We start from the raw sequence: 19,793 nt of genomic DNA, 5'->3' as shown, positions 1-19,793 counted from the left end.
AAAATGGATTGGCTAGAGTCAGGAAATGCAAATAACCACATGCAACTCTGCCACTGCACAATCTTCATAGAATCATGGGGCTGGAAGGGACCTCGAGAGGTCACTCAGTCAGTCCCCTGCATTCATGGCAGGATTAAGTAATATCTAGACCATCTCTGATAGGTGTTTGTCTAATCTGCTCTTAAAAATCTCCAATGATGGAGCTTCCACAACTTCCTTAAGTAATTTATTCCAGTGATTAACCACCCTGACAGTTAGGAATTTTTTCCTAATGTCCAACCTAAACCTCCCTTGCTGCAGTTTAAGCCCTTTGCTTCTTGTCCTGTCCTCAGAGGTTAAGAAGAACAATTTTCCTCCCTTCTTCTTGTAACAACCTTTTATGTACTTGAAAGCTGTTATGTCCCCTCTCAGTCTTCTCTTCTCCAGGCTAAACAAACCCAGTTCTTTCAGTCTTATCTCATAGGTCATGTTTTCTAGACCTTTAATCATTTTTGTTGCTCTTCTCTGGACTTTCTCCAATTTGTCCACATCTTTCCTGAAATGTGGTGCCCAGAACTGAACACAATACTCCAGCTGAGGCCTAATCAGAGCGGAAGAATTACTACCTGTGTCTTACTTACAACACTCCTGCTCATGCATCCCAGAATCATGTTCACTTTTTTTGCAACAGCATTACACTGTTGACTCATATTTAGCTTGTGGTCCACTATGACCCCCAGATGCCTTTCCGCAATACTCCTTCCTAGGCAGTCATTTCCCATTTTTTACATGTGTAACTGATTGTTCCTTCCTAAGTGGAGTACTTTCAATTTGTCCTTATTGAATTTCATCCTATTTACCTTAGTCCAATTCTCCAGATCATTCTGAATTATAATCCTACCCTCCAAAGCACTTGCAACCCCTCCCAGCTTGGTATCGTCCACAAATTTAATAAGTGTACTCTTTATGCCATTATCTAAATCATTGATGAAAATATTGAACAAAACCAGACCCAGAATTGATCCCTGTGGAACCCCACTCGTTATGCCCTTCCAGCATGACTTTGAACTATTGATAACTACTCTTGGGGAATGGTTTTCCAACCAGTTTTGCACCCACCTTATAGTAGCTCCATCTCGGTTGTATTTCCCTAGTTTGTTTAAGAGAAGGTCATGCGGGACAGTATCAAAAACCTTACTAAAGACTAGGTATACCACATCTACCACCTCCCCCCATCCACAAGGCTTGTTACCCTGTCAAGGAAAGCTATCAGGTTAGTTTGACATGATTTGTTCTTGACAAATCCATGCTGACTGTTACTTATTACCTTATTATCTGTGCTTCTCCTGAGCAGTGTGTGCCAACTGTGCCAAGTATTGTGGTTGTTGTGTGAGAAGCATGAGTAGAACTAGGATGCAGCTATATAACACTACCATTCTCTTATTCTGTTTGTTGAAGGCAGGCTATTGGCTTCACATCACTCCTTTCCCTCTTCAGCACCAAATATATACAATACCTGGTTCTCAGGCTTCGCATACACAATATGCATACACCTGAGAGACAGTAAATTTTTCCTAGTTTACTACTAGTAAAAAAGATTATTTGCCAAAGGTTGAATCTCTGACAAACGGCTTGCTGCTGCTATAGTTATAAGGATAGATGGAATCTAATCTCAAACTTCATCTGCCGACATACAAAACTGCATACAGAAGGCGAAATTCTCAGCTGGTGTAAGCTGGCATTGCTCCATTGACTTTTATGGAGCTATGTCAATTCACACAAGAAAATGAACCAGTTCACTTACTAAAACACACACAAAAACAACAAGCCAACCCATGAGCTTCATGTACACCCACAGGTCTCTGACTTTTTTGCTTTCCATAGCAAAATAAATTGGGAAGACTTCAATGGAAATTCACACACAAATTAACTCAGATTCATGATCCTACTCTGCCAACACTTAAAAGTTGAAGAAAATATAGATCTGCCCAAAAGAGGGAATACCATAGACCAGCCATTGATATAAGGAGCATTCCTGGTGTTAAGTGTGAAGGTTGGGGGTCTCTGTGTTCCAGGGATCTTTTGCTAGCCGGGCATAACTTAAAACCACCTTTGTTCCTCACCCCCACCTTCCTCAACTGTCATGAGGTATATTGTCTGCAGCTGAAAATCTAGGCCAGGCTTGGAAAATTATAATATAGATTGGACAAGCTGGAAATACTGTACAGTATGGTAGAATTTTCATTGCAATATATGACTCACATCTGGGCAAAAGTAAATGTATTGTTTGTTTTATCTATCTTCTGCTGACATCAGACATTTATTATTTTGCAAATATTTTATATTCCTTTTGTAAATTTGATTATATGCATTTTATAGATATTGGAGGGGAAATTGTCTGCAAATACTGCATTTGCCTGTTCAAGCATACAGTGGTGTAGGAATGTTCAGAAAAATTATTAAAAGAATAAGCAAACTTTTTGTATTATATCCAGGTACCTTTCACATCTGTTTAAAAACAGAATGTTTTTTTTGTTAAACAATAAAAATAGTGTTCATTTGTTAAACAACAATGTTATCTGCATCTTTGAATCTGAAACGTTTGACTGGAAAACTTGTTTTACTTGCATTTTAGGCAAAATCCTAAAATTCTAACCCACAGCTACTAAAATGACTCAAAACAATGAAAAACACATGGGTGTCTAAATAAATGTATCAAAGATGATGAATTGGCATTTTGTATGCAAGCAAATTCCCAGGGGGGCTGTATCTGAGCTCCTTACTCTGTACTCGTTCAGGCAAAACTGCCACTGAGTCAACTATGAAACACGCATCTTCATTTCAGTTAAATGACACATGTAATTGTGCATTGTCATTGATTTCAGTGGCAGTTTTGCCTGAGTACTGTAAGTACTCAGTAAGGACTTCAAGATTTGACCCACAAATTGCATTTCAAATACTATTCAGCTGATGGACAGCAAATGTATTTCTTTATCTGGAAATAATGAGCAACTTTCTTGCTTGTATTTACAGCTTTATGGCTATAGGACACAGAATACATTTCAGACACTAATACTATAAAGTAATGTTACAAGTAGTTGCAGAATTAAAACTGGAGTGATCATCAAAAGCTTTGCATGGGATCTGTTTATATGCCTCATGTGTCAGCAATCTAAACTTTACTTTTTTATGGTTTTCTACAGATTGCATAGACATCTGTGAATGGCCCCACTTCCTAAACCAGTTTACTGGCTGCTCTCCATCCCCAGCAACTACTAACTCATTTGTAGCTCTGGGTTTGTTTCAAATGTATTTAAGTCATTAAAAATGGTAATAAGAATGAACATTGGCTAAAATGAACAAAATCAAGCAAGTGATAGAGGCTTGGGATGCGTGGGGGGGTGGGAGGATTTGGAGGGTAGTTGCTAGACTGACTTCATGCAACTACAGGATTCCCCCTTGGCTACAATAATGTTGGCAGCTAAGCCACTTTAATAGCCAAAAATGTGCCAGCAGTGTAGCACAAAGCAGCCGCACACACCTGCGCCATTTGACATTTGGAGACTAAATTCAATTATTGAAGTCTGAAATGGAAGAATTTTAAATCTGTGTTAAGCGCACAGCTCAACACAGCCTTCACTATGGCACAACTGACATTAGCCATGGGCAGAATTCTGCTCGGCTTAGACTCCAAACTATCGAAGGTGTTAGCACTCTGGCATCACTATCACTTATACTCTGGTGATGGGATGGAACTGTCTTGGCACCAAGAGTGCCACTTACTTCTTCTGCACTAAATTCACCCCATCAACTTCGCCCATACTGTCCCTATTAAGTGTAGATGAAGTTACTCTTCTTCCTGTATTAGAAATGCTAGTCCTTAAATAATTTCCTATTCTAATGGAAAGACCAAAATCCTTCATTTCAAATGGCCAATTACAGCCCTGGTAGGAGCAGAGATAATTCCCACTGACTTGGACTTCTTAGATTTTAAAACCTGTATTGCTTAAATCAGAGACAAAATAGATCCTGCCCAAACAGGAGCAAATGCTATCCTCATCCATCATGGAGATGATCACCTTTTTAAGGAACAACCATCCTGAATGAATTCTTTTCCTTTTGGGATCTTCCATAAGATGTTAGCCCATAAACCTCACCTTTCAAGTTGTTTCTTGATTACCACTCTTCCCAGACATTTATCTTTTTACTTATCCACTATCCTCTTTTCTACCCTCTTGCTTGCTATTTCCTTTTATACACCTCTCTTCCCCATTTCTATTTTTCTACTGTTTTCTTATTTAAAGATTCAAGTACTGTCATAAATAAACACCCCACCCTTCAAACAGAAATATGGTATATAGACACTATGTCTATTATATTAACTAAAATTATTTCTCATGACTATGATATATTTTACCATTTCTATACACTGAAACTACATTTTCTGGATTGTTTGCAATCAGTTTTTGTTATTCATACTCTGTATATTTGCCTACCATAAAGTTAAGAAAATGGAATTTCTGGCAACCCACAGAGAGAGGATATTTAACAAACACTCCCACACCATTATGGATAAGAAAAGCTGCATGGTCAGGCAACCCAATAAAGCTGTTGACAGATTTAATATATAAATAGTTTCTCCGAAAACGCCTACCAAATTTATGAAGTCACTCTGTATGAGAGCAATGTCTATGCTGTATATGCCATTGAGAATATCTTTTACTGTACACCATGAACACTGACATTGATATTATGACCATGCACACGCATGCATGGCATTGATGCAACTATAAATCTATTGTAATCCAGGAAATAGCACTGTAGAACTAACTGCAAATCTATGCTAGGAAAAGAATGGCACACACTTCCCACTTTGGTTAGGGCAGCCCCAGCTGAAGAAAGCATCTCTTCAGTGAGACTAATCATGTGCTCAAAGCTAAGCAAGTACTTAAATGCTTTTCTAGATTGGGGCCCGGCACTGTAGACAGACAAACAGTTTCTCTTACAGTAAAGATAAATTATTTCCTGATTTTAAGACAAGAAATATTTTATTTTTCCAATAGCATACATGAGACCAGAGGCAGGAGTGTGAGGGGTGAAAATCTCAGGCTTTTTATCTTCCCACTGTGAAACAGGCTGTGTGTGTTGTTCTCCCCAGAAGTCCTTTCACTCTCCCCATCAGTGCCCCTACTTTTCTTTATCTATTTCCTCTCAAATTACATTCCTCCCCTTCCCCCCTCCCACCCGATGCTGTGGATGCTGCCAATGGTCAAGGATGCAGGACATCAGAGGGACTATTATACACCAAGTTAAAATCAAGGCTAAGTGCTTTGCTGGACAAGGGCCTAGGAGCCTTAACATTCACCTGCAGGGAATTTCCTGCTCCATGGAGTGAATCCCACTGAGTGACGAGTTCCCATTTTACAGAAACACATGCCTCGCCACCTCCCCCCTTCCTGCAGGACAGGTAGAGTTTAAGACTTCAGGACTGCTGAGATTTATTCTGCATGCAACAGAACTGTACCTGAGCACAGCAGCACGGCTCAGGAAAAGACACTTTTGCTTGCATATAGAGGATCTACATGGCTAGGACTATAACTCCTCTATTGGATTCATCACTTTCATGATACAACCTTGAATGGGCCCTTAGAATGTGTGTAACTACTTATGCTAAACAAGCTGTTTCATCTTGCATTTAGCTGTGACACTCTGAGAACCTTTTCCAGACTTTAAGAAGAGCTCTGTGGGGCTCCAAAGCTTCTCTCTCTCACCAACAGAAGTCGATCCAATAAAATATATTACCCCATCCACGTTGTCTCTCACCTTGGTTTACAGGCATTTCTGCATTGCTAGTCCTGGGATTTCTGCACTTTTCACACATTCTATCACCATCACTATTACTTATTTTACTGTGGTGCCTAGGATCCCTAATCAAAGGCCAGGATCCTCTTGTGTGAGGTGCTGTACACACACAGAATTAAAAGACATACACTGATTCTATATCATAATGTAAGTAGCTTAGAATTTAAGGTTTGGATGACGTTTTGTATTTCTATTTTCCTGAGGTCCCTTCCAACTCTATGATTCTATTAATAGGAGAGAAAATAAATACCCTGAAAACTGCCTGCACTTTGAGGCCCTGATAATTAAAGCTAGCCATACAAGAAATAACCTAGAATTTACCATATTTACATATATAATTATGTCCAGCTGCAGAGGCCTCATTTTTCCCAATTCACTGGGTTGTCTGGAGAATTATCACTGGCAAACAAATCCCTAAATATTGGCAATTACGCAGATACCTTCTTTAAAATGAATGGGAAATAAATAAGGAATGGAGATAAACATTCAGGTGAAATGAAAGGATTTCGTTTGGAGAATCAGATATCGATTTTAAAAGCACAAAGAGGAATATGAAAAGAGTAAAATGATTAGTTTTGGCAGAAAGATTATTTTTTAATAAGCAATAAAAATGACACTACTAGGGAGTGATTCGATGACGGACTCATGAAATGTTAATTGATGCCTCTCTTGGGATATCAGACATCATTCCTAAGTTGATGAAGAAATAGCATCAGTAACCAAGAAACTGGAAAGATCCAGTCACCCCCTGAGTAAATGTGCCTCAGCATGTTGAGGTCTACTACTTAAGAATGGTGGTAAAGAAAGAATATTCAGGATTGTTGTCACAATTACCCTTTAGTGGAGAGTCTGCACTAAAGCAAACTGATGGCAAAAGCCTCAGGACCAGCCCTTCTACACCTAGTAAAGCATGGGGTTGGGGCTCTCTGATCCTTGGGCTGCCAGTCCTGTTTGAAGGAGCAAGGAACTGAAGACTGCTCTACAGTAGTAATGACTGCAACAACCCTTTAATGGTCCAGTCTGGCGGTAAGGAATCGCCAAATCACAATAGCTGTCCAGAGACAGGTTCCCTTCCTCCTGTCCCCATTGCATATACCCGGCCTGTTGACTCTATACTGCCCAGGATTTCCCTTATGCCACCAGAACTCACCAGGTAGCACTGACGCTGGCTTTAAGGTTGCTTTGACACAGAACAAATCAATATTAGTGGGGACCAGAATGTGGTATCCCTCTGAAGACATCATCTGTAACTGCAAAGCCAAAAAGTTATATAGTCTAATAGTATACAGTATATACATAAGCAGACCCTTATTAACTGAATTAGGACTAAATTTGAAATGCCTACATAGATCATTCCTCAAACACAGCCCCCACTGTGACTGGATCATATACTTAGTGGAACAATGGGAGCAAAAGGTCCTACTTTTATATTCTGAAGTCTATTTCTGACTCTTATGTAGTTTAAAACATTTGCATTTATTGTCTGACTTTGCAGAATGCAAAGAAGATGATATGGCCCTTCATTTTGAAATATATTTGTTTTCACTTAGAAGTGTGATCAAAGAATCCTTTTTTTTATTTGATAAGTAAACAATTCCATTATTATTATTAGTAGTAGTATATGCATTCCTAAGAGTAGTAGCTATGCTGCCCTGAGAGCACTTGGAGAGGGAACTGTTTCTTCTGTACAATACTCTACTGCATTCTCAGAGCTATATTTAAAAAAAAATCAACAACATTCTAAATATTCAAAGTTTTATTGCATGCTGGTTGCAACCCTGTCCTGTCCCAAGGGGATGCATTCCACTGGCACTAATATTTTACATTTATATAGCAACGTTCATCACTTTACAAATTACACTATGGGCCCCAATTCTGCAAAGAATTACTCTTGCACCTGTAGTTAACCCCATGTGGAGTCCCATTGCTACCTGAGGGAGAGAGAAGTGAAGGGAATTCTCACCACAGGCTACAGAGGAGAAGTGGAATTGCTTTGAAGCGATTAGTGCATTAGAGGAGTTGGCATGCCTGCACGGTCGGAGTGTGCGCATAGAGGGGCAGGATGAGGTCCAGCAAGGTAGAAAATGGGGCCTCTGATTCCTTCCCATTTCTTCAAACATCAAGTCTTGGCAGACAGGCTCCCTCAGGGAGAGAGGTGGGCTGCCGTGGCTGCAGCAGTCCCACTCAGGATAGCCACAAAATGGTCTCTACTCTCTCCCTTCCCTTCTTGCATGCTGTTGGAGTTGTGAATAGGATGGGAATTATGAGTACTAAACAGTGCATACCTCATGCACACTCAGCCGCTCTGGTGCGGGGTACAAGAAGAGGACACCCTGCAGCAGCCATCACTAGAGCCATATTAGGCGTAGCCCATGGTTCAGTAGCCGTCTAAAGCTCTGATTAATCCTTAGGCCTCTGCTTTATGGCCTACATGAGTAGCAGCTGACTCTGAACAGCCCCAAAGCATTAGCATTTTGGGGGAGGCCTGCAAAATAACTCTCCCCATAAATTTAACTGTTTCATGTCCACCAACTATGGCCCCACCATTCTGTACAGATCCGGGCTGATGATTTTTAGATAAGGTTAGTGAGGTGGTTCTGTGGTCCACACCTCACACTTACCTGTCTGCTTTTACATAAAAAGTGTGTGTGGGATGGCGGAAGGGGGCAATGTTTAGGCCCCCCCGCTGCAGAAGTGGAATCCAGTTGCATGCCCCTTTCAAGCCTCACTATTTGTTGACATTGATTTATATTGGTTATACCTGGAAAAGGGTTAGAAACTTATTTTAAAAACAAAAATGACACAGATTGATCTTCACAGAGCCACAGATTTGAACAAAGGACCCCTGGATGCACCTTCATCTTATCACTGTTTTTAAAAATTACCAACCATGTGGCTCATTCTCCATATGTGGGATCTCAAACTACCATAAAAACAAACAAGAAGAATCCTGCTAATGTTCCTTAAAGGGACCAATTCTTTCACAAATTAATACTAGCTAGATAGAGGGAATTAACCTGAGGTTATACAGTGAAAGATTCATTTCATAATCCTAATGATCTAGAACTAGGGTTATCATCTTTGAAATGCAAAAAACCCAGAATCTCCCCCCCAAAGGCAAGCCCGCCGCAACCCCAACCCCCAGTCACAAGGCAATTCTGCAACCACCCCCTTCAACAGCCACTTATAGTATCTAGAAAGATAACACACGTAGATAAGATTGATAACATCGCACGTCTCCTCATCCTTGCGTGACTGAAACCTGCTCTCTCACACACTCGCGTGTAATGCACTTTTGTGTTGGTGGGCAGGCGGCTGCTGTATTTTCAACAGTTTTGATCTGGTATTGCTTAAACTGCTGACATGGGAACACTGCAGCATCTTTAGCTGGACACAGAAATTTTTAACATTAGACACCCTAGAGTATTGTGATAATGCAAATCTTTAGATATACATAACAACCCCCCCAGCAGATTAAATCATTTTTCTAGCAACTAGCAAATCCATTAAAAAAAAACTGTGGAGACCGGTCAAATACCAGCTAAGTGGTAACTCTATTTAGGGCAACAAAATTAACAGTAAAACTTCAACAGCTAACATAGGAAGTTCAGGAAAAACTGAAGCAGGATAATAAGGACAAGATAATACAGAACAGAGAAAAGAACACAAAATTGTTACAGGGATATTCCTAAATAGAGGAGAGTTGGATGCTCAAAAGTAAGTATAACACCAAGGTATGATCCAGCTAGTACTCCAGCCTATGGAATACAATTCACCAGTAACTACTACTTTTGTATTCTAACTACATAAAGCCAAATAAGCTCCGCTGAAGGATAATATAGCCTTACAATATCATGGTGGTTAATGTATAGTTAACACAATAGCTTATTTCTGAGTCACACTATCTTATTTACACCACAAGTGGAGATTGTTGGTTCTCACAATGGATTCAAAAAGTAGCATCATTCTTTAGATCCAAAATGCCAAATTCAGCCCCTCATACTGCCCTGAAATAATGTTTAACTGCAGAAACCAAGTTCTCCCAAAGACTATTCAAAATACCTTACAGATTAATTTAATCTTCATTAGGGTGACCAGATTTTATAGGGACAGTCCCAATATCTGGGGGGTTTTCTTATATAAGTGCCTATTACCCCCTACCCTCTGTCTCAATTTTTCACACTTGCTATCTGGTCACCCTAATCTTCATGGCCCTACAGCAGCCACACTGCTCAAATTGAGAGAAGGAGCAGATGTGGAAAAAATACCACATCAGAAGGTTTGAAAAATAAGGACTTAGGTGAATTTAGCTTTGGACTTTGAGAGAGAGCATGCAAGCAGTGTTTACACTGAAATTTCTCCTACTGTTGCTGTCACACCATCGTAAGTGTAACCTACTGGTGAGTGAGTGAGAGCTTCAGGTTCCTCCCTGTGCCTGATCCATGGAGGTTATGAGTCTCCCTAGCTAGCGTGTTTTGTCTTTTTAGCTCAAGCTACCTCTTTCAGCTCTAGAAGTCTCCAGTTCAATCCCCATTCTGTTGGCCAAGATGGTGGCCAACATGTAACCACTAATATAAACAGGTCATTGGCAATTTGCTACCAAAGTTTCTAACTTTGTTCAGAGCAAGTGTAGATGATACACTTAAATGCAAGTGGTCAGTTTTCTACATAAACACTCTGCACCCTTGCTAGGCTACCAGAAATGGAGCTGCATGATTCAGCAATTTTACTAAAAAAAAATTACTAAAAAAACTTCAGGTCCAAAAAGGGACAGAGAACCAAAGGTGAACAAAGAGAAATTAAAGGTTCCCAAAACAAGAGAAAGAGTTAAAAGAAAACAAAAATGTAGATGCAAGCTAAGGTTCTAATAATAGAAATCTTTAAGAACTAAAATAAATTTAGACATAATACAGATATTAAAAAGAATCCATTCCTCAGAGACAGAAAGATGTGCTGAAATATTGAGAGTAAAGACAAAAAATCTGACTATCATTCTCCAAATTCCCAGCAACATAAGTGATTCTATTGCAGCAAACATACAATAAGGTAAAACCCACTTTTACATATATTATTTTTCTTCAACTACAGTTTAACAAAAGCACATCTAGTATACAGCATCATCTCTTATTTTTAAACTGTAAACTAATTAAATTTCCCTTCCGTTTTCCCACTCCATCACTGACTCAGTAGATCTGGGATTAGATGGTGATATTGTCATTGAAAGTACACTCATAGAATCTGCTGTTTCAAATAGATTCTCAGCTCCCCACCACTTGGTGGGCTGGAGTCCCTTGTAGTGGAGTTAGGTTTTCTTAGCCCTTTTCTAAAACTAGGCATGGATTAAAGAACAAGCGCGGTAAAGGCACATGGCATGAGACAAGCATGCCTGAGACACGCCTTGTCGTCTAGCTCAAGCGCCATATGAAACATCTCTCCCACTGGATTAGTGCCAGCAGAAGGATTAGTCTGAATGTGTGGTGAAGGAGGTTCCAACTTCCCATTATTTGGACCTTTGCTTTGGCCTACAGGAGTCTACTCTGTCAGTGGTGGGATTAAAATTTTTAAGGTAACCATAGGTTTGTGTCAAGTTTAATTAAGTTGCAACCACAGGCTTCTACAATGAAACATTTGTGACAGTAAAACCGGATAAGTGGCAGTAGAGATGGAGTGATAGGCTATTTTAACCTGAAATTTTCAAGATAAACAGAGTAGATTCAGTTTTTATGGGGTTTTTTTTTAGTTGTACATTCAGGGAGATGCAATGTAAGATACCTCATGTTAAGATCCACAAAGTTAGAGTGCTTTAAAATATCTTAGCATTTGCATGTCTTTCATAATTAAATTCTTTCATTTTCTAATTTTAGAACATGACCTCAACTCTCTTCTCTATTCACCCACCCACCCACTCTCTTCTGTTATTTCAGTTATATTGATCTTTACTGCTTGCCTCCCACCTGTTTTATAAAATCATGGTTTTATTTATTGGAAGGTGCAACCTGGGTTTGTATTGTTTCACACACAACTAAAATGTAGGTTGATTAAGTAAACCAAGCTGAACCTCATAACTGTTTGAGGCTCTAAAGGCCCAATCCATGAGAGTTTTGCCTCAGTTAAGAGTGCAGGATTGATCCCTAAATAACAGTTAGCATGGGAATAAGCCATTTCCACATCAAAACATTTTCTAATGTCATTCTCTTTATGGCATTTGAGACAAAGCTCAGCTCCTGGGAAAACGGTGATAAACGGTATTCACGAGGAAGCAGCAAACCTCCCAGAAAAAGTCTATGTAGTTCTATAGCTTGAGAAACCCATAGTGGCTGCTTTCTCCTGGATAAGGCGTATAGTAATATTTCAGACTGTGTGAGAAAATTCAGGGAGCATTTCTACTTTATTCAGCAACATATCACAGAGGAAACAGAGCAAAACAAACAATAACCCACACACACTAGTGTCAACAATCTTTCTGAGATCACCAGAAGGAACAGCAGAACAAAGAATGTGGAAGCTCAAGCAAAGTTGTGGAAGCCATGAAAAAATTCATGTTACAAGGCTGTCATGGATAACAATGTATTTGTTTAAGGAGATTTTGGTAGCTATAACTACCTTCATTTGGTTTGAGCAGGCCTCCCCTTTACATAAAGGGAGTTTCTTGGAGACAACTTTTGCCTTCTGACATACATGCAACTCGCGTTGACTTCAATGGAAGCTGAATGTGAATATGTTAGAACTGCCCCGATCATAAGTTTAGATGGTGTTGGGACAAAGCATACCACATTTTGTAAGTACAAATTCCACAGAGAGTCTTATAAATGTTATTTGACAAAGTGGGTTGCAGCCCACGAAAGCTTATGCCCACAGAAATCTGTTAGTCTTTAAGGTGCTACAGGACCCTCGTTGTTTTTGTTATTTGAAACGAGGCCTTAGCGTTATGATATACTGAATGTTTCATGTGTGTTAAAGATGTTTTGGTACTGAATATCAAATACAATCACTTCTGTATGGCAGAGCATTTTAACAGTTTACAAAAACAAGTAAGGACCACTAACACTCAGTCAGACTCTCACACAAACACAAAAAAGGAAAAGCAAAGTATGCAGAGAACAAAAATTGTCATTGACCTGATTTGTCAGAGATGTTGGCTGTGACTGGCGTGGTAGAGCAGCTTGTGTTAGCCTTTGCGCTGTCCTTGGAAGAACCAGCTTTTGGTTTATTTTTCGTTGCCTCTAGTGCTTTGACCTTCTTGGCATGTTTACTTCCTTTGTAGTGGGCCTCGGCCTGGCTCTACAAAGGAGAACAAATCAGGCTCATTTTTTGTACTTCCATATAACACAATGGATGATAATGTAGAAAAAATGATACTTTCAATAATAGGCACCATATTATTCTACCTGACAAACTTTAGTAGCACTGTGCTAATTATTTTCCTAGGGTTAATATGTTTTATATATTCAGAGGAGAACACTTGCATTTTTACAGAGATTTTAATGAAGATAGTGTACTTTCAGCAACTTGGAAAATGAAGTTTCAAGTATATATTAGAATCAACCATTTCTTGTCTAATTCCTTGCTACCATACCCCTTAAAGATTTAAACCTATATGTAAATATAAACACATCCAATATAGAAAACTTCTATTAAATTTTCATGTGCTGTTCCCTAATTTTTATTGCTTATAGTTAGAAAGATGTACTGTATGCTGTAAGATGATTAAATAATCATTTTTTCTCCTTCTTGACATAGTACAAGAGTTATTTTATAACTAATAGCAATTGAAAGGGGCATTAATAAGACTGACTTCACTATTAGATCAAGGGGGAAGCGATGAAAAAAATACAATTGCTATAAACTTTAATAGCCCCAAATGAACAATACAAAATGCATAATTAGTTACCAATTTTTATTGTATTACCAATTGTCCTGTAAAGCTCTTTTCAAGCCTTAGAATGTTGGAATATGAAGGACAGGACATCATAGAAAAGATTATACTCGTTATTAGCTTCTGTACTAAAATGTTATAAAATGTATACATCATGGTTCTGCACAAAATCAGTAATGTAAAATAACTTTTGGCGTATGTTAGACTTTTGTCAAAGTTATTCACAGAAACTAAAGTTAAAGTTTTCAAAGTTGCATGCCTAAAGTTAGGCACCTAAATAAATGTCCTGATTTTCAGAGGTTCTGAGCACTTATTGTTCCTATTGATTACACATACCAACCACGAATGAAAATCATGCCACTTATTTAGACACCCAAATTTGAAAATTTTAGACGATGGCTTTTTAACACAAATCTGACTTCCAAAAAACTAATTTCATTAACAGCCTTTATAGAGTAGAAAATTGCTAAAATATTCTATATTTATACACAACCTATAAGCTGTTTTTAACATACTTTTAAACAGTATTTTTAGCAATACTTTGAATTACTAATCAGAGTATCTATTTACAAATATCATTGTTTTAAAGATTTTAAACTTCTGTTAAATAGGTGCCTCTATTGAAGGACACATATTAACTATTTAAGTTAATATTGTGATTTACGTAAAACTAAAACGTTGCGTGCAATCATGTTTTTTGTGCTGACAGAGATGATCACCTCAGTGCCCCAGATGTAAATATCAGCACAAGAAACATTTCCTGTGGTCATGCAAATGTACATTGCTAACACATTATTTCTGTATCATTGAATTAGGACTAGTGCATTTTGCTCACTATGTTAAATGAAGTAAACTATGAAACAAACTACACATGCTTTCTGAACACTGACTTTGGGAACCAAAACACTTTAGGTATAAAGCAGCATTGTTATAAAAAGGGCAATTGTATTAGGGCTCTATGTAACTAGATACCACAGTACAGTCACCTTGGTGCAGCATGTAATCACAGAGCCTTATCATGAAGATGGAATGTAAGCAAACAGTAGGAACAAGTGGAAAAGACAAGAGAATACACACAAATCTGCGTTCATTAAAGTCTTCATGAAAATTATTGGTACCATTAAAATCACCAATGCATGCAGCTAAAATAGCCACTTAGGCGAGATGAAGTACTTATACTGATGTATACTGTAGCTTCATAGGTGAGCACATGTACTGCAAAATAAAACTAAATGCTTTCTGCTCTAAAGGAAAAGAATAGACCACATGTTCTACCAGTCAGTATTCTGAAAATGTTTTGTTAAGCATGTGTTCATCAATAAAAACGACAGGTTAACTGTACTCTACAAACCTTTCAAAAAAATTAACAACCTGATATTAAAATAGCGGGTACAATATTTACAGTACAGGTTCTAACAATGAGTTGTGATGAAACTATTCTAGACTTCAAAACCTCTACAGTATAAACATATAATCAAACACAATGCAAAGATTATAGAACAACAGCTAACTGTACAGCATAATCATGACTTTTACATACCATATTTAAAGGGACACTTGTTAACTTGAATTTTTTTAAATTAATTTTAAAAAATTCAGGTTTTCTGATAGAGCACCCTTTAAATAGTATGTCCTAATTTTAAAAACAATCTTATTTTTAAAGGGTTTTTCTACTACCCTGTTTAGGTTTAGAAGGGTCTTTAGGGTTTGTTGGGAGGAAACACCACCAAACATGCTAGATCCACCCATCCTCTTGCATCCCCTTTTTCTCCATGCACACCTGCTCCTTGCTGCACAGACAGTTTCAGCTATGCTGCTGCTACTATTTACTTCAGAAGCGATGTGCACTGTTCAACAAAACAGTGAAACTGACTATACTCAACGTGCTGTCAAATGCATAAGACTGAAAAGAGAAAAAAATGTATTTTTCACATCTAATCTCTTTTTCTTCAAGTAATTTTAGATTGTACCACTAGTAGGTACAAAATTTTCAGATTCAAATGTGATTTTCAAGTCCATGGTGTCCCTTTAAATATTTGAACTACAATTATGCTCAATGCATACACGCTCTGTTGACAAGATCATGTGCTGCCTGAGGCCAAAATCTACAACATAGGGGCAACCTAAAAAGAAAGGTTTACTACATCAGTACATTGCTAATAAACCTTTCCACTGATATTTGCAATGAAAGTACCTGCAACATCAGAAATAACATACTAGTGTTTTTGATTCACTTCATTCAATCGTCATCTATTGCACAAGACCTGTTGAAACGAAAACAAGTCCAGATAGAATTAAAACTAATGTAAGCTTTTTATAAATATATGCAAAGCCTTCTCTAAATTCTGCTGGGTAGCTCAGCATTTCACTTTTGATTTCCACTAGATAATTGTATCTATGTATTATCACACAAATTCATAGTTTAAGGCCAAAAGGAACCACTGTGATCACCTAGTCTAATCTTTTACATAACACAGGCCATGGGACTTCCATAAATTAATTCTGCTTTCATTAGAACATCTCTTTTAGAAAAGCATCCGATCTGAAGTTAAAAGTTTCCAGTGATGGAGAATCCAACACAATCCTGGGTAAACTGTACCAATGATTAATTTGCACTTTATTTCCAGTCAGATTTGATCTAGCTTCAGTTTCTGGCTATTGGATTTTATTATACTTTTGTCTACCAGAGTGAAGAGTCCTCTGTTATCAAATTTCTATTCTTCATATAGGTACCTAAAGACTGATCAAGACACCCCTTTGCTAAGCTCAGTAGGTTGAACTCTTGGAGTCTCTCACTAGAAGAGATGTTTTTGAGTCCTTCACTCAGTCTCATGGCTTATCTTTGAATGCTCTCCAATTTTTCAACATCCATCTTGAAGCATGGACACTACGAATGGACACAGCATTCCAGTAATAATCATACCAGTGCCAAATACATCCATTTGCCCACTCAAGATTCCTGTTTATACATGCAGGACCATATTAGCCCTTTTGGCCACAGCATCACACAGACCTCATGTACGGCCGATTATCCACCACCATTCCAGTCTTTTTGAAGATCAGTGCTTCCCAAGACAGAGTCCCCCATCCTATAAGTATGGCTGACACACTCTGTTCCTGGATGCATGATTCTACATTTGGCTGTATTGAAATGCACTTGCTTGGCTTGTGCCCAGTTTACCAAGCAATCCAGATTGCTCTATATCAGTGATCTGTCCCCTTCATTATTTACCACTCCTCTAATCTTTGTGTCATCTGTGAACTTCATCAATAATGATCTTAAGTGTTCTTCCAGCTCATTGATAAAAAATGTTGAATTGCGTAAGTTCAAAGACCAATAATACTAAATCTTGAAGTCTTCATATCAGTAAAGACTAGTTCAGCAATAGATTATAAAGACATAATTTTGTCCCTTGCAAACGTATTACTAATACCTGGCATTATTTATCCTACCGAGAAAATGTACAAAGTATGGACCCAATCATACAACCTTTATGCTAGAAAATCTCTCATTGATTTCAACAGGATATACAGAGTAAAAGAACAAGCCTTAAGAGAACAAATTAATTTTCACAGGATTAATTTTGATTGCATCAGAACTGTAAGGGAAAAATCGTAACATTCTTATGTTTCAGCATTTTCACAATTGTGCCAGCCTAGAATAAAACACATTTAGATTAATAATAAAAAGTAGGCAACATACTAGAATTTTTAAAGGTAAAGGTCTTTTGTAGTTTTAAAGTATACGCTTTTAGCTGTAATACAACTTTTCGGCTAACTAGCGATCTTGTTTTTCATTTCCATAGCATATATTTCAATGCTGAAATTACTCTACAGACTCAAAAACTTGGCAAAAGAAGACAATTGCTTGTAGCATACAAAAGCTTCCACAGATCATTATATTTGGAAAAAGCACTTGAAATGATATGGTTGTTTAAACATATAAAATTTAATAGTTTTACAAATTATTTACCAATTACAATTTGATGCTAGGTTTTTCTAAGAGGCCTACAGGAGTTGGGAACTTAACTCCCTTATACACCTTTGAAAATCCCAGGCTGAGTGGGATTGGGATTTGGGGATATTATTTATGGAATCTAGGTGAATCAGAACACATATTTCTGAGTAATATTCTTTTTGAACCACTATTTCCTATTGGGAGTAATTATTAACAGTGATTTATAACATAAGATACCATCTATAATATCTTTGTTTTATATTTCATTTGTGTTTGAAATTCATTGAAAAATCACTGGAGATGCATAATCCACAAAACATTGCAAATTTTAATTATAGTTTTAGATTACATTTTTTCAAAACCATATATCTTTCTATGTTATTGGCATATACCAGCAGCAGTACCAGATGCTAAAAGAAAAACCCATAGAGTGTTTATAATTACTACAGTACTAATAGTAAATTAATTAATTAATAGTAAATTGTTAACGGTTAGCAGCATTCCCATTTAACCCAAGGATTATCCTACACAGGACAGAATTAAAAGCAGGTGTCAACACAATATTTTATTGTCACAGGGATAGATTCATTGTTCCTATGGACAGCAATTTCAAAATGCACAGGTGCAGTGGGAGGTAGAATTTCATCCACTCTTCTTTAAATAAATCCTTTAAAATATTTCTGATCCTATGCCTGCATGTTTCATGTATTACTACCTTTCTTTGGTAGCTGGGCAGTAATACTGACATGAAGCATTGTTATATTATAAGAAGCAGTACTCTGCATTTTCCTTGAGCCCTTGCAAGCAGGGAGAAATGACGGCTGTTAGAACTGAAGCTGTAAAACAAGGAGTCATTGATTTGTCTCTGATTATTAGCCAGTTGCCTCCTATTTTGAGAAGATCTTTTGTACAGAAGTCACATTAACAAGTAAACATATTTATATTGTATGCTTTTATAATCTTAGTTCTAATTAACAAATACTAAGATATAATACAGACCTACTAACTGTGACTACATACATAATTCTAACATTCTGAGTGTCTTTTAAATGTGCACAGTAGATTTCCAAGTATTCATTTGTAATTAAGCTCGGAGATACTACATTTACTTCCATTTTCTCTGAAAACATAAAAGAAATTTGCATACAAGGTTAAAAAAGCCAAATGTGAAATAAGCCTACATTTTATTAGATACATAAAGATAATTTGCTATTTAGAGAGTGAAACCCAATAGAAAATAAAACAATATTGAAAGTTAATCTATTAGCACTACAATATTTCACGGGCAAACTGAACAGACTTTTTGGCAATAGTTAATGTGGGCCAAATTAAATTAACTTAATTCATGCATATTCTATATTAGAAATATTAATCTTACACACAAAAAAGCTATGTTAAACAAACACAAACCACCATTGCTAAGGTTGCAAAGTCAAACTGTCAACGATTAGGAAACACCAGACTTAAGGTTGGCTCTGTAACCTTAATTTGGCCCCTATGTGCATATGGAATATGATGATCTTTAATTACATAACCACATGCTATTTTTTCCCCACAGAACCTCGGCTCACTCAGTGCAGAGGATGGACCTTCTCTGTGGATGAATTAGGTTTGTACAGTGAAAGGGACTGTTGTCTGTGGACCCCTGCCTCATTTGCTGCAGAAATTGGAAGGTGTGTAGGTGAATGAGGCAGGGGATTGCAGGAAGAGAAAGGACTGTCTTATGGTTAAGGCAATTGAATGCTGCCCTGGAGAACTGGGTTTTATCCCTGACTCTCACAGAGTTCTTATTGGACAATGGGCAAGTCACTTAAACCAGACTTTTCCCAGGTTCCATTCAAGCTCTTGAAGGGGGCATACTCTAGTGGGCAAAAATGCTTCTGCATGTTCCCCCCAAACTGATCGTCATATTTGGGGTTGGGAAGGAATTTTATCCCAGGGCAGATTGGCAAAGGCTCTGGGGTTTTTCACCTTCCTCTGTAGCATGGGGCACAGCTCACGTGCTGGTGTATTCTCTGTACCTTAAAGTCTTTAAACCATGATTTGAGGACTTTAATAACTCAGGCATAGGTTAGAGGTTTATTACAGAAGTAGGTGGCCTGCATTGTGCAGGAGGTC

At 37.8% G+C, this 19,793-nt stretch overlaps 1 protein-coding gene across 5 annotated transcripts in view; it reads right to left on the bottom strand.

Annotated features, from left to right (window-relative positions):
• ZNF385B (zinc finger protein 385B) overlaps positions 1–19,793 on the bottom strand; it is a 245,389-nt gene that overhangs the window by 16,779 nt on the left and 208,817 nt on the right. For all 5 annotated transcript variants that reach the window (XM_067549093.1, XM_067549094.1, XM_067549095.1 and 2 more), the window contains one exon: positions 12,960–13,122. In XM_067549093.1, coding sequence (XP_067405194.1) covers positions 12,960–13,122 — 163 coding nt within the window. The remainder of the gene's footprint in view (positions 1–12,959; positions 13,123–19,793) is intronic.

Source organism: Emydura macquarii, unplaced genomic scaffold (assembly GCF_026122565.2).
Source record: "Emydura macquarii macquarii isolate MOO-44397 ecotype Brisbane River unplaced genomic scaffold, CSIRO-AGI_Emac_v2 contig_1253, whole genome shotgun sequence".
In the NCBI taxonomy this organism is placed as follows: domain Eukaryota; kingdom Metazoa; phylum Chordata; order Testudines; family Chelidae; genus Emydura; species Emydura macquarii.
This window is presented reverse-complemented; position numbering and strand designations above follow the sequence as displayed.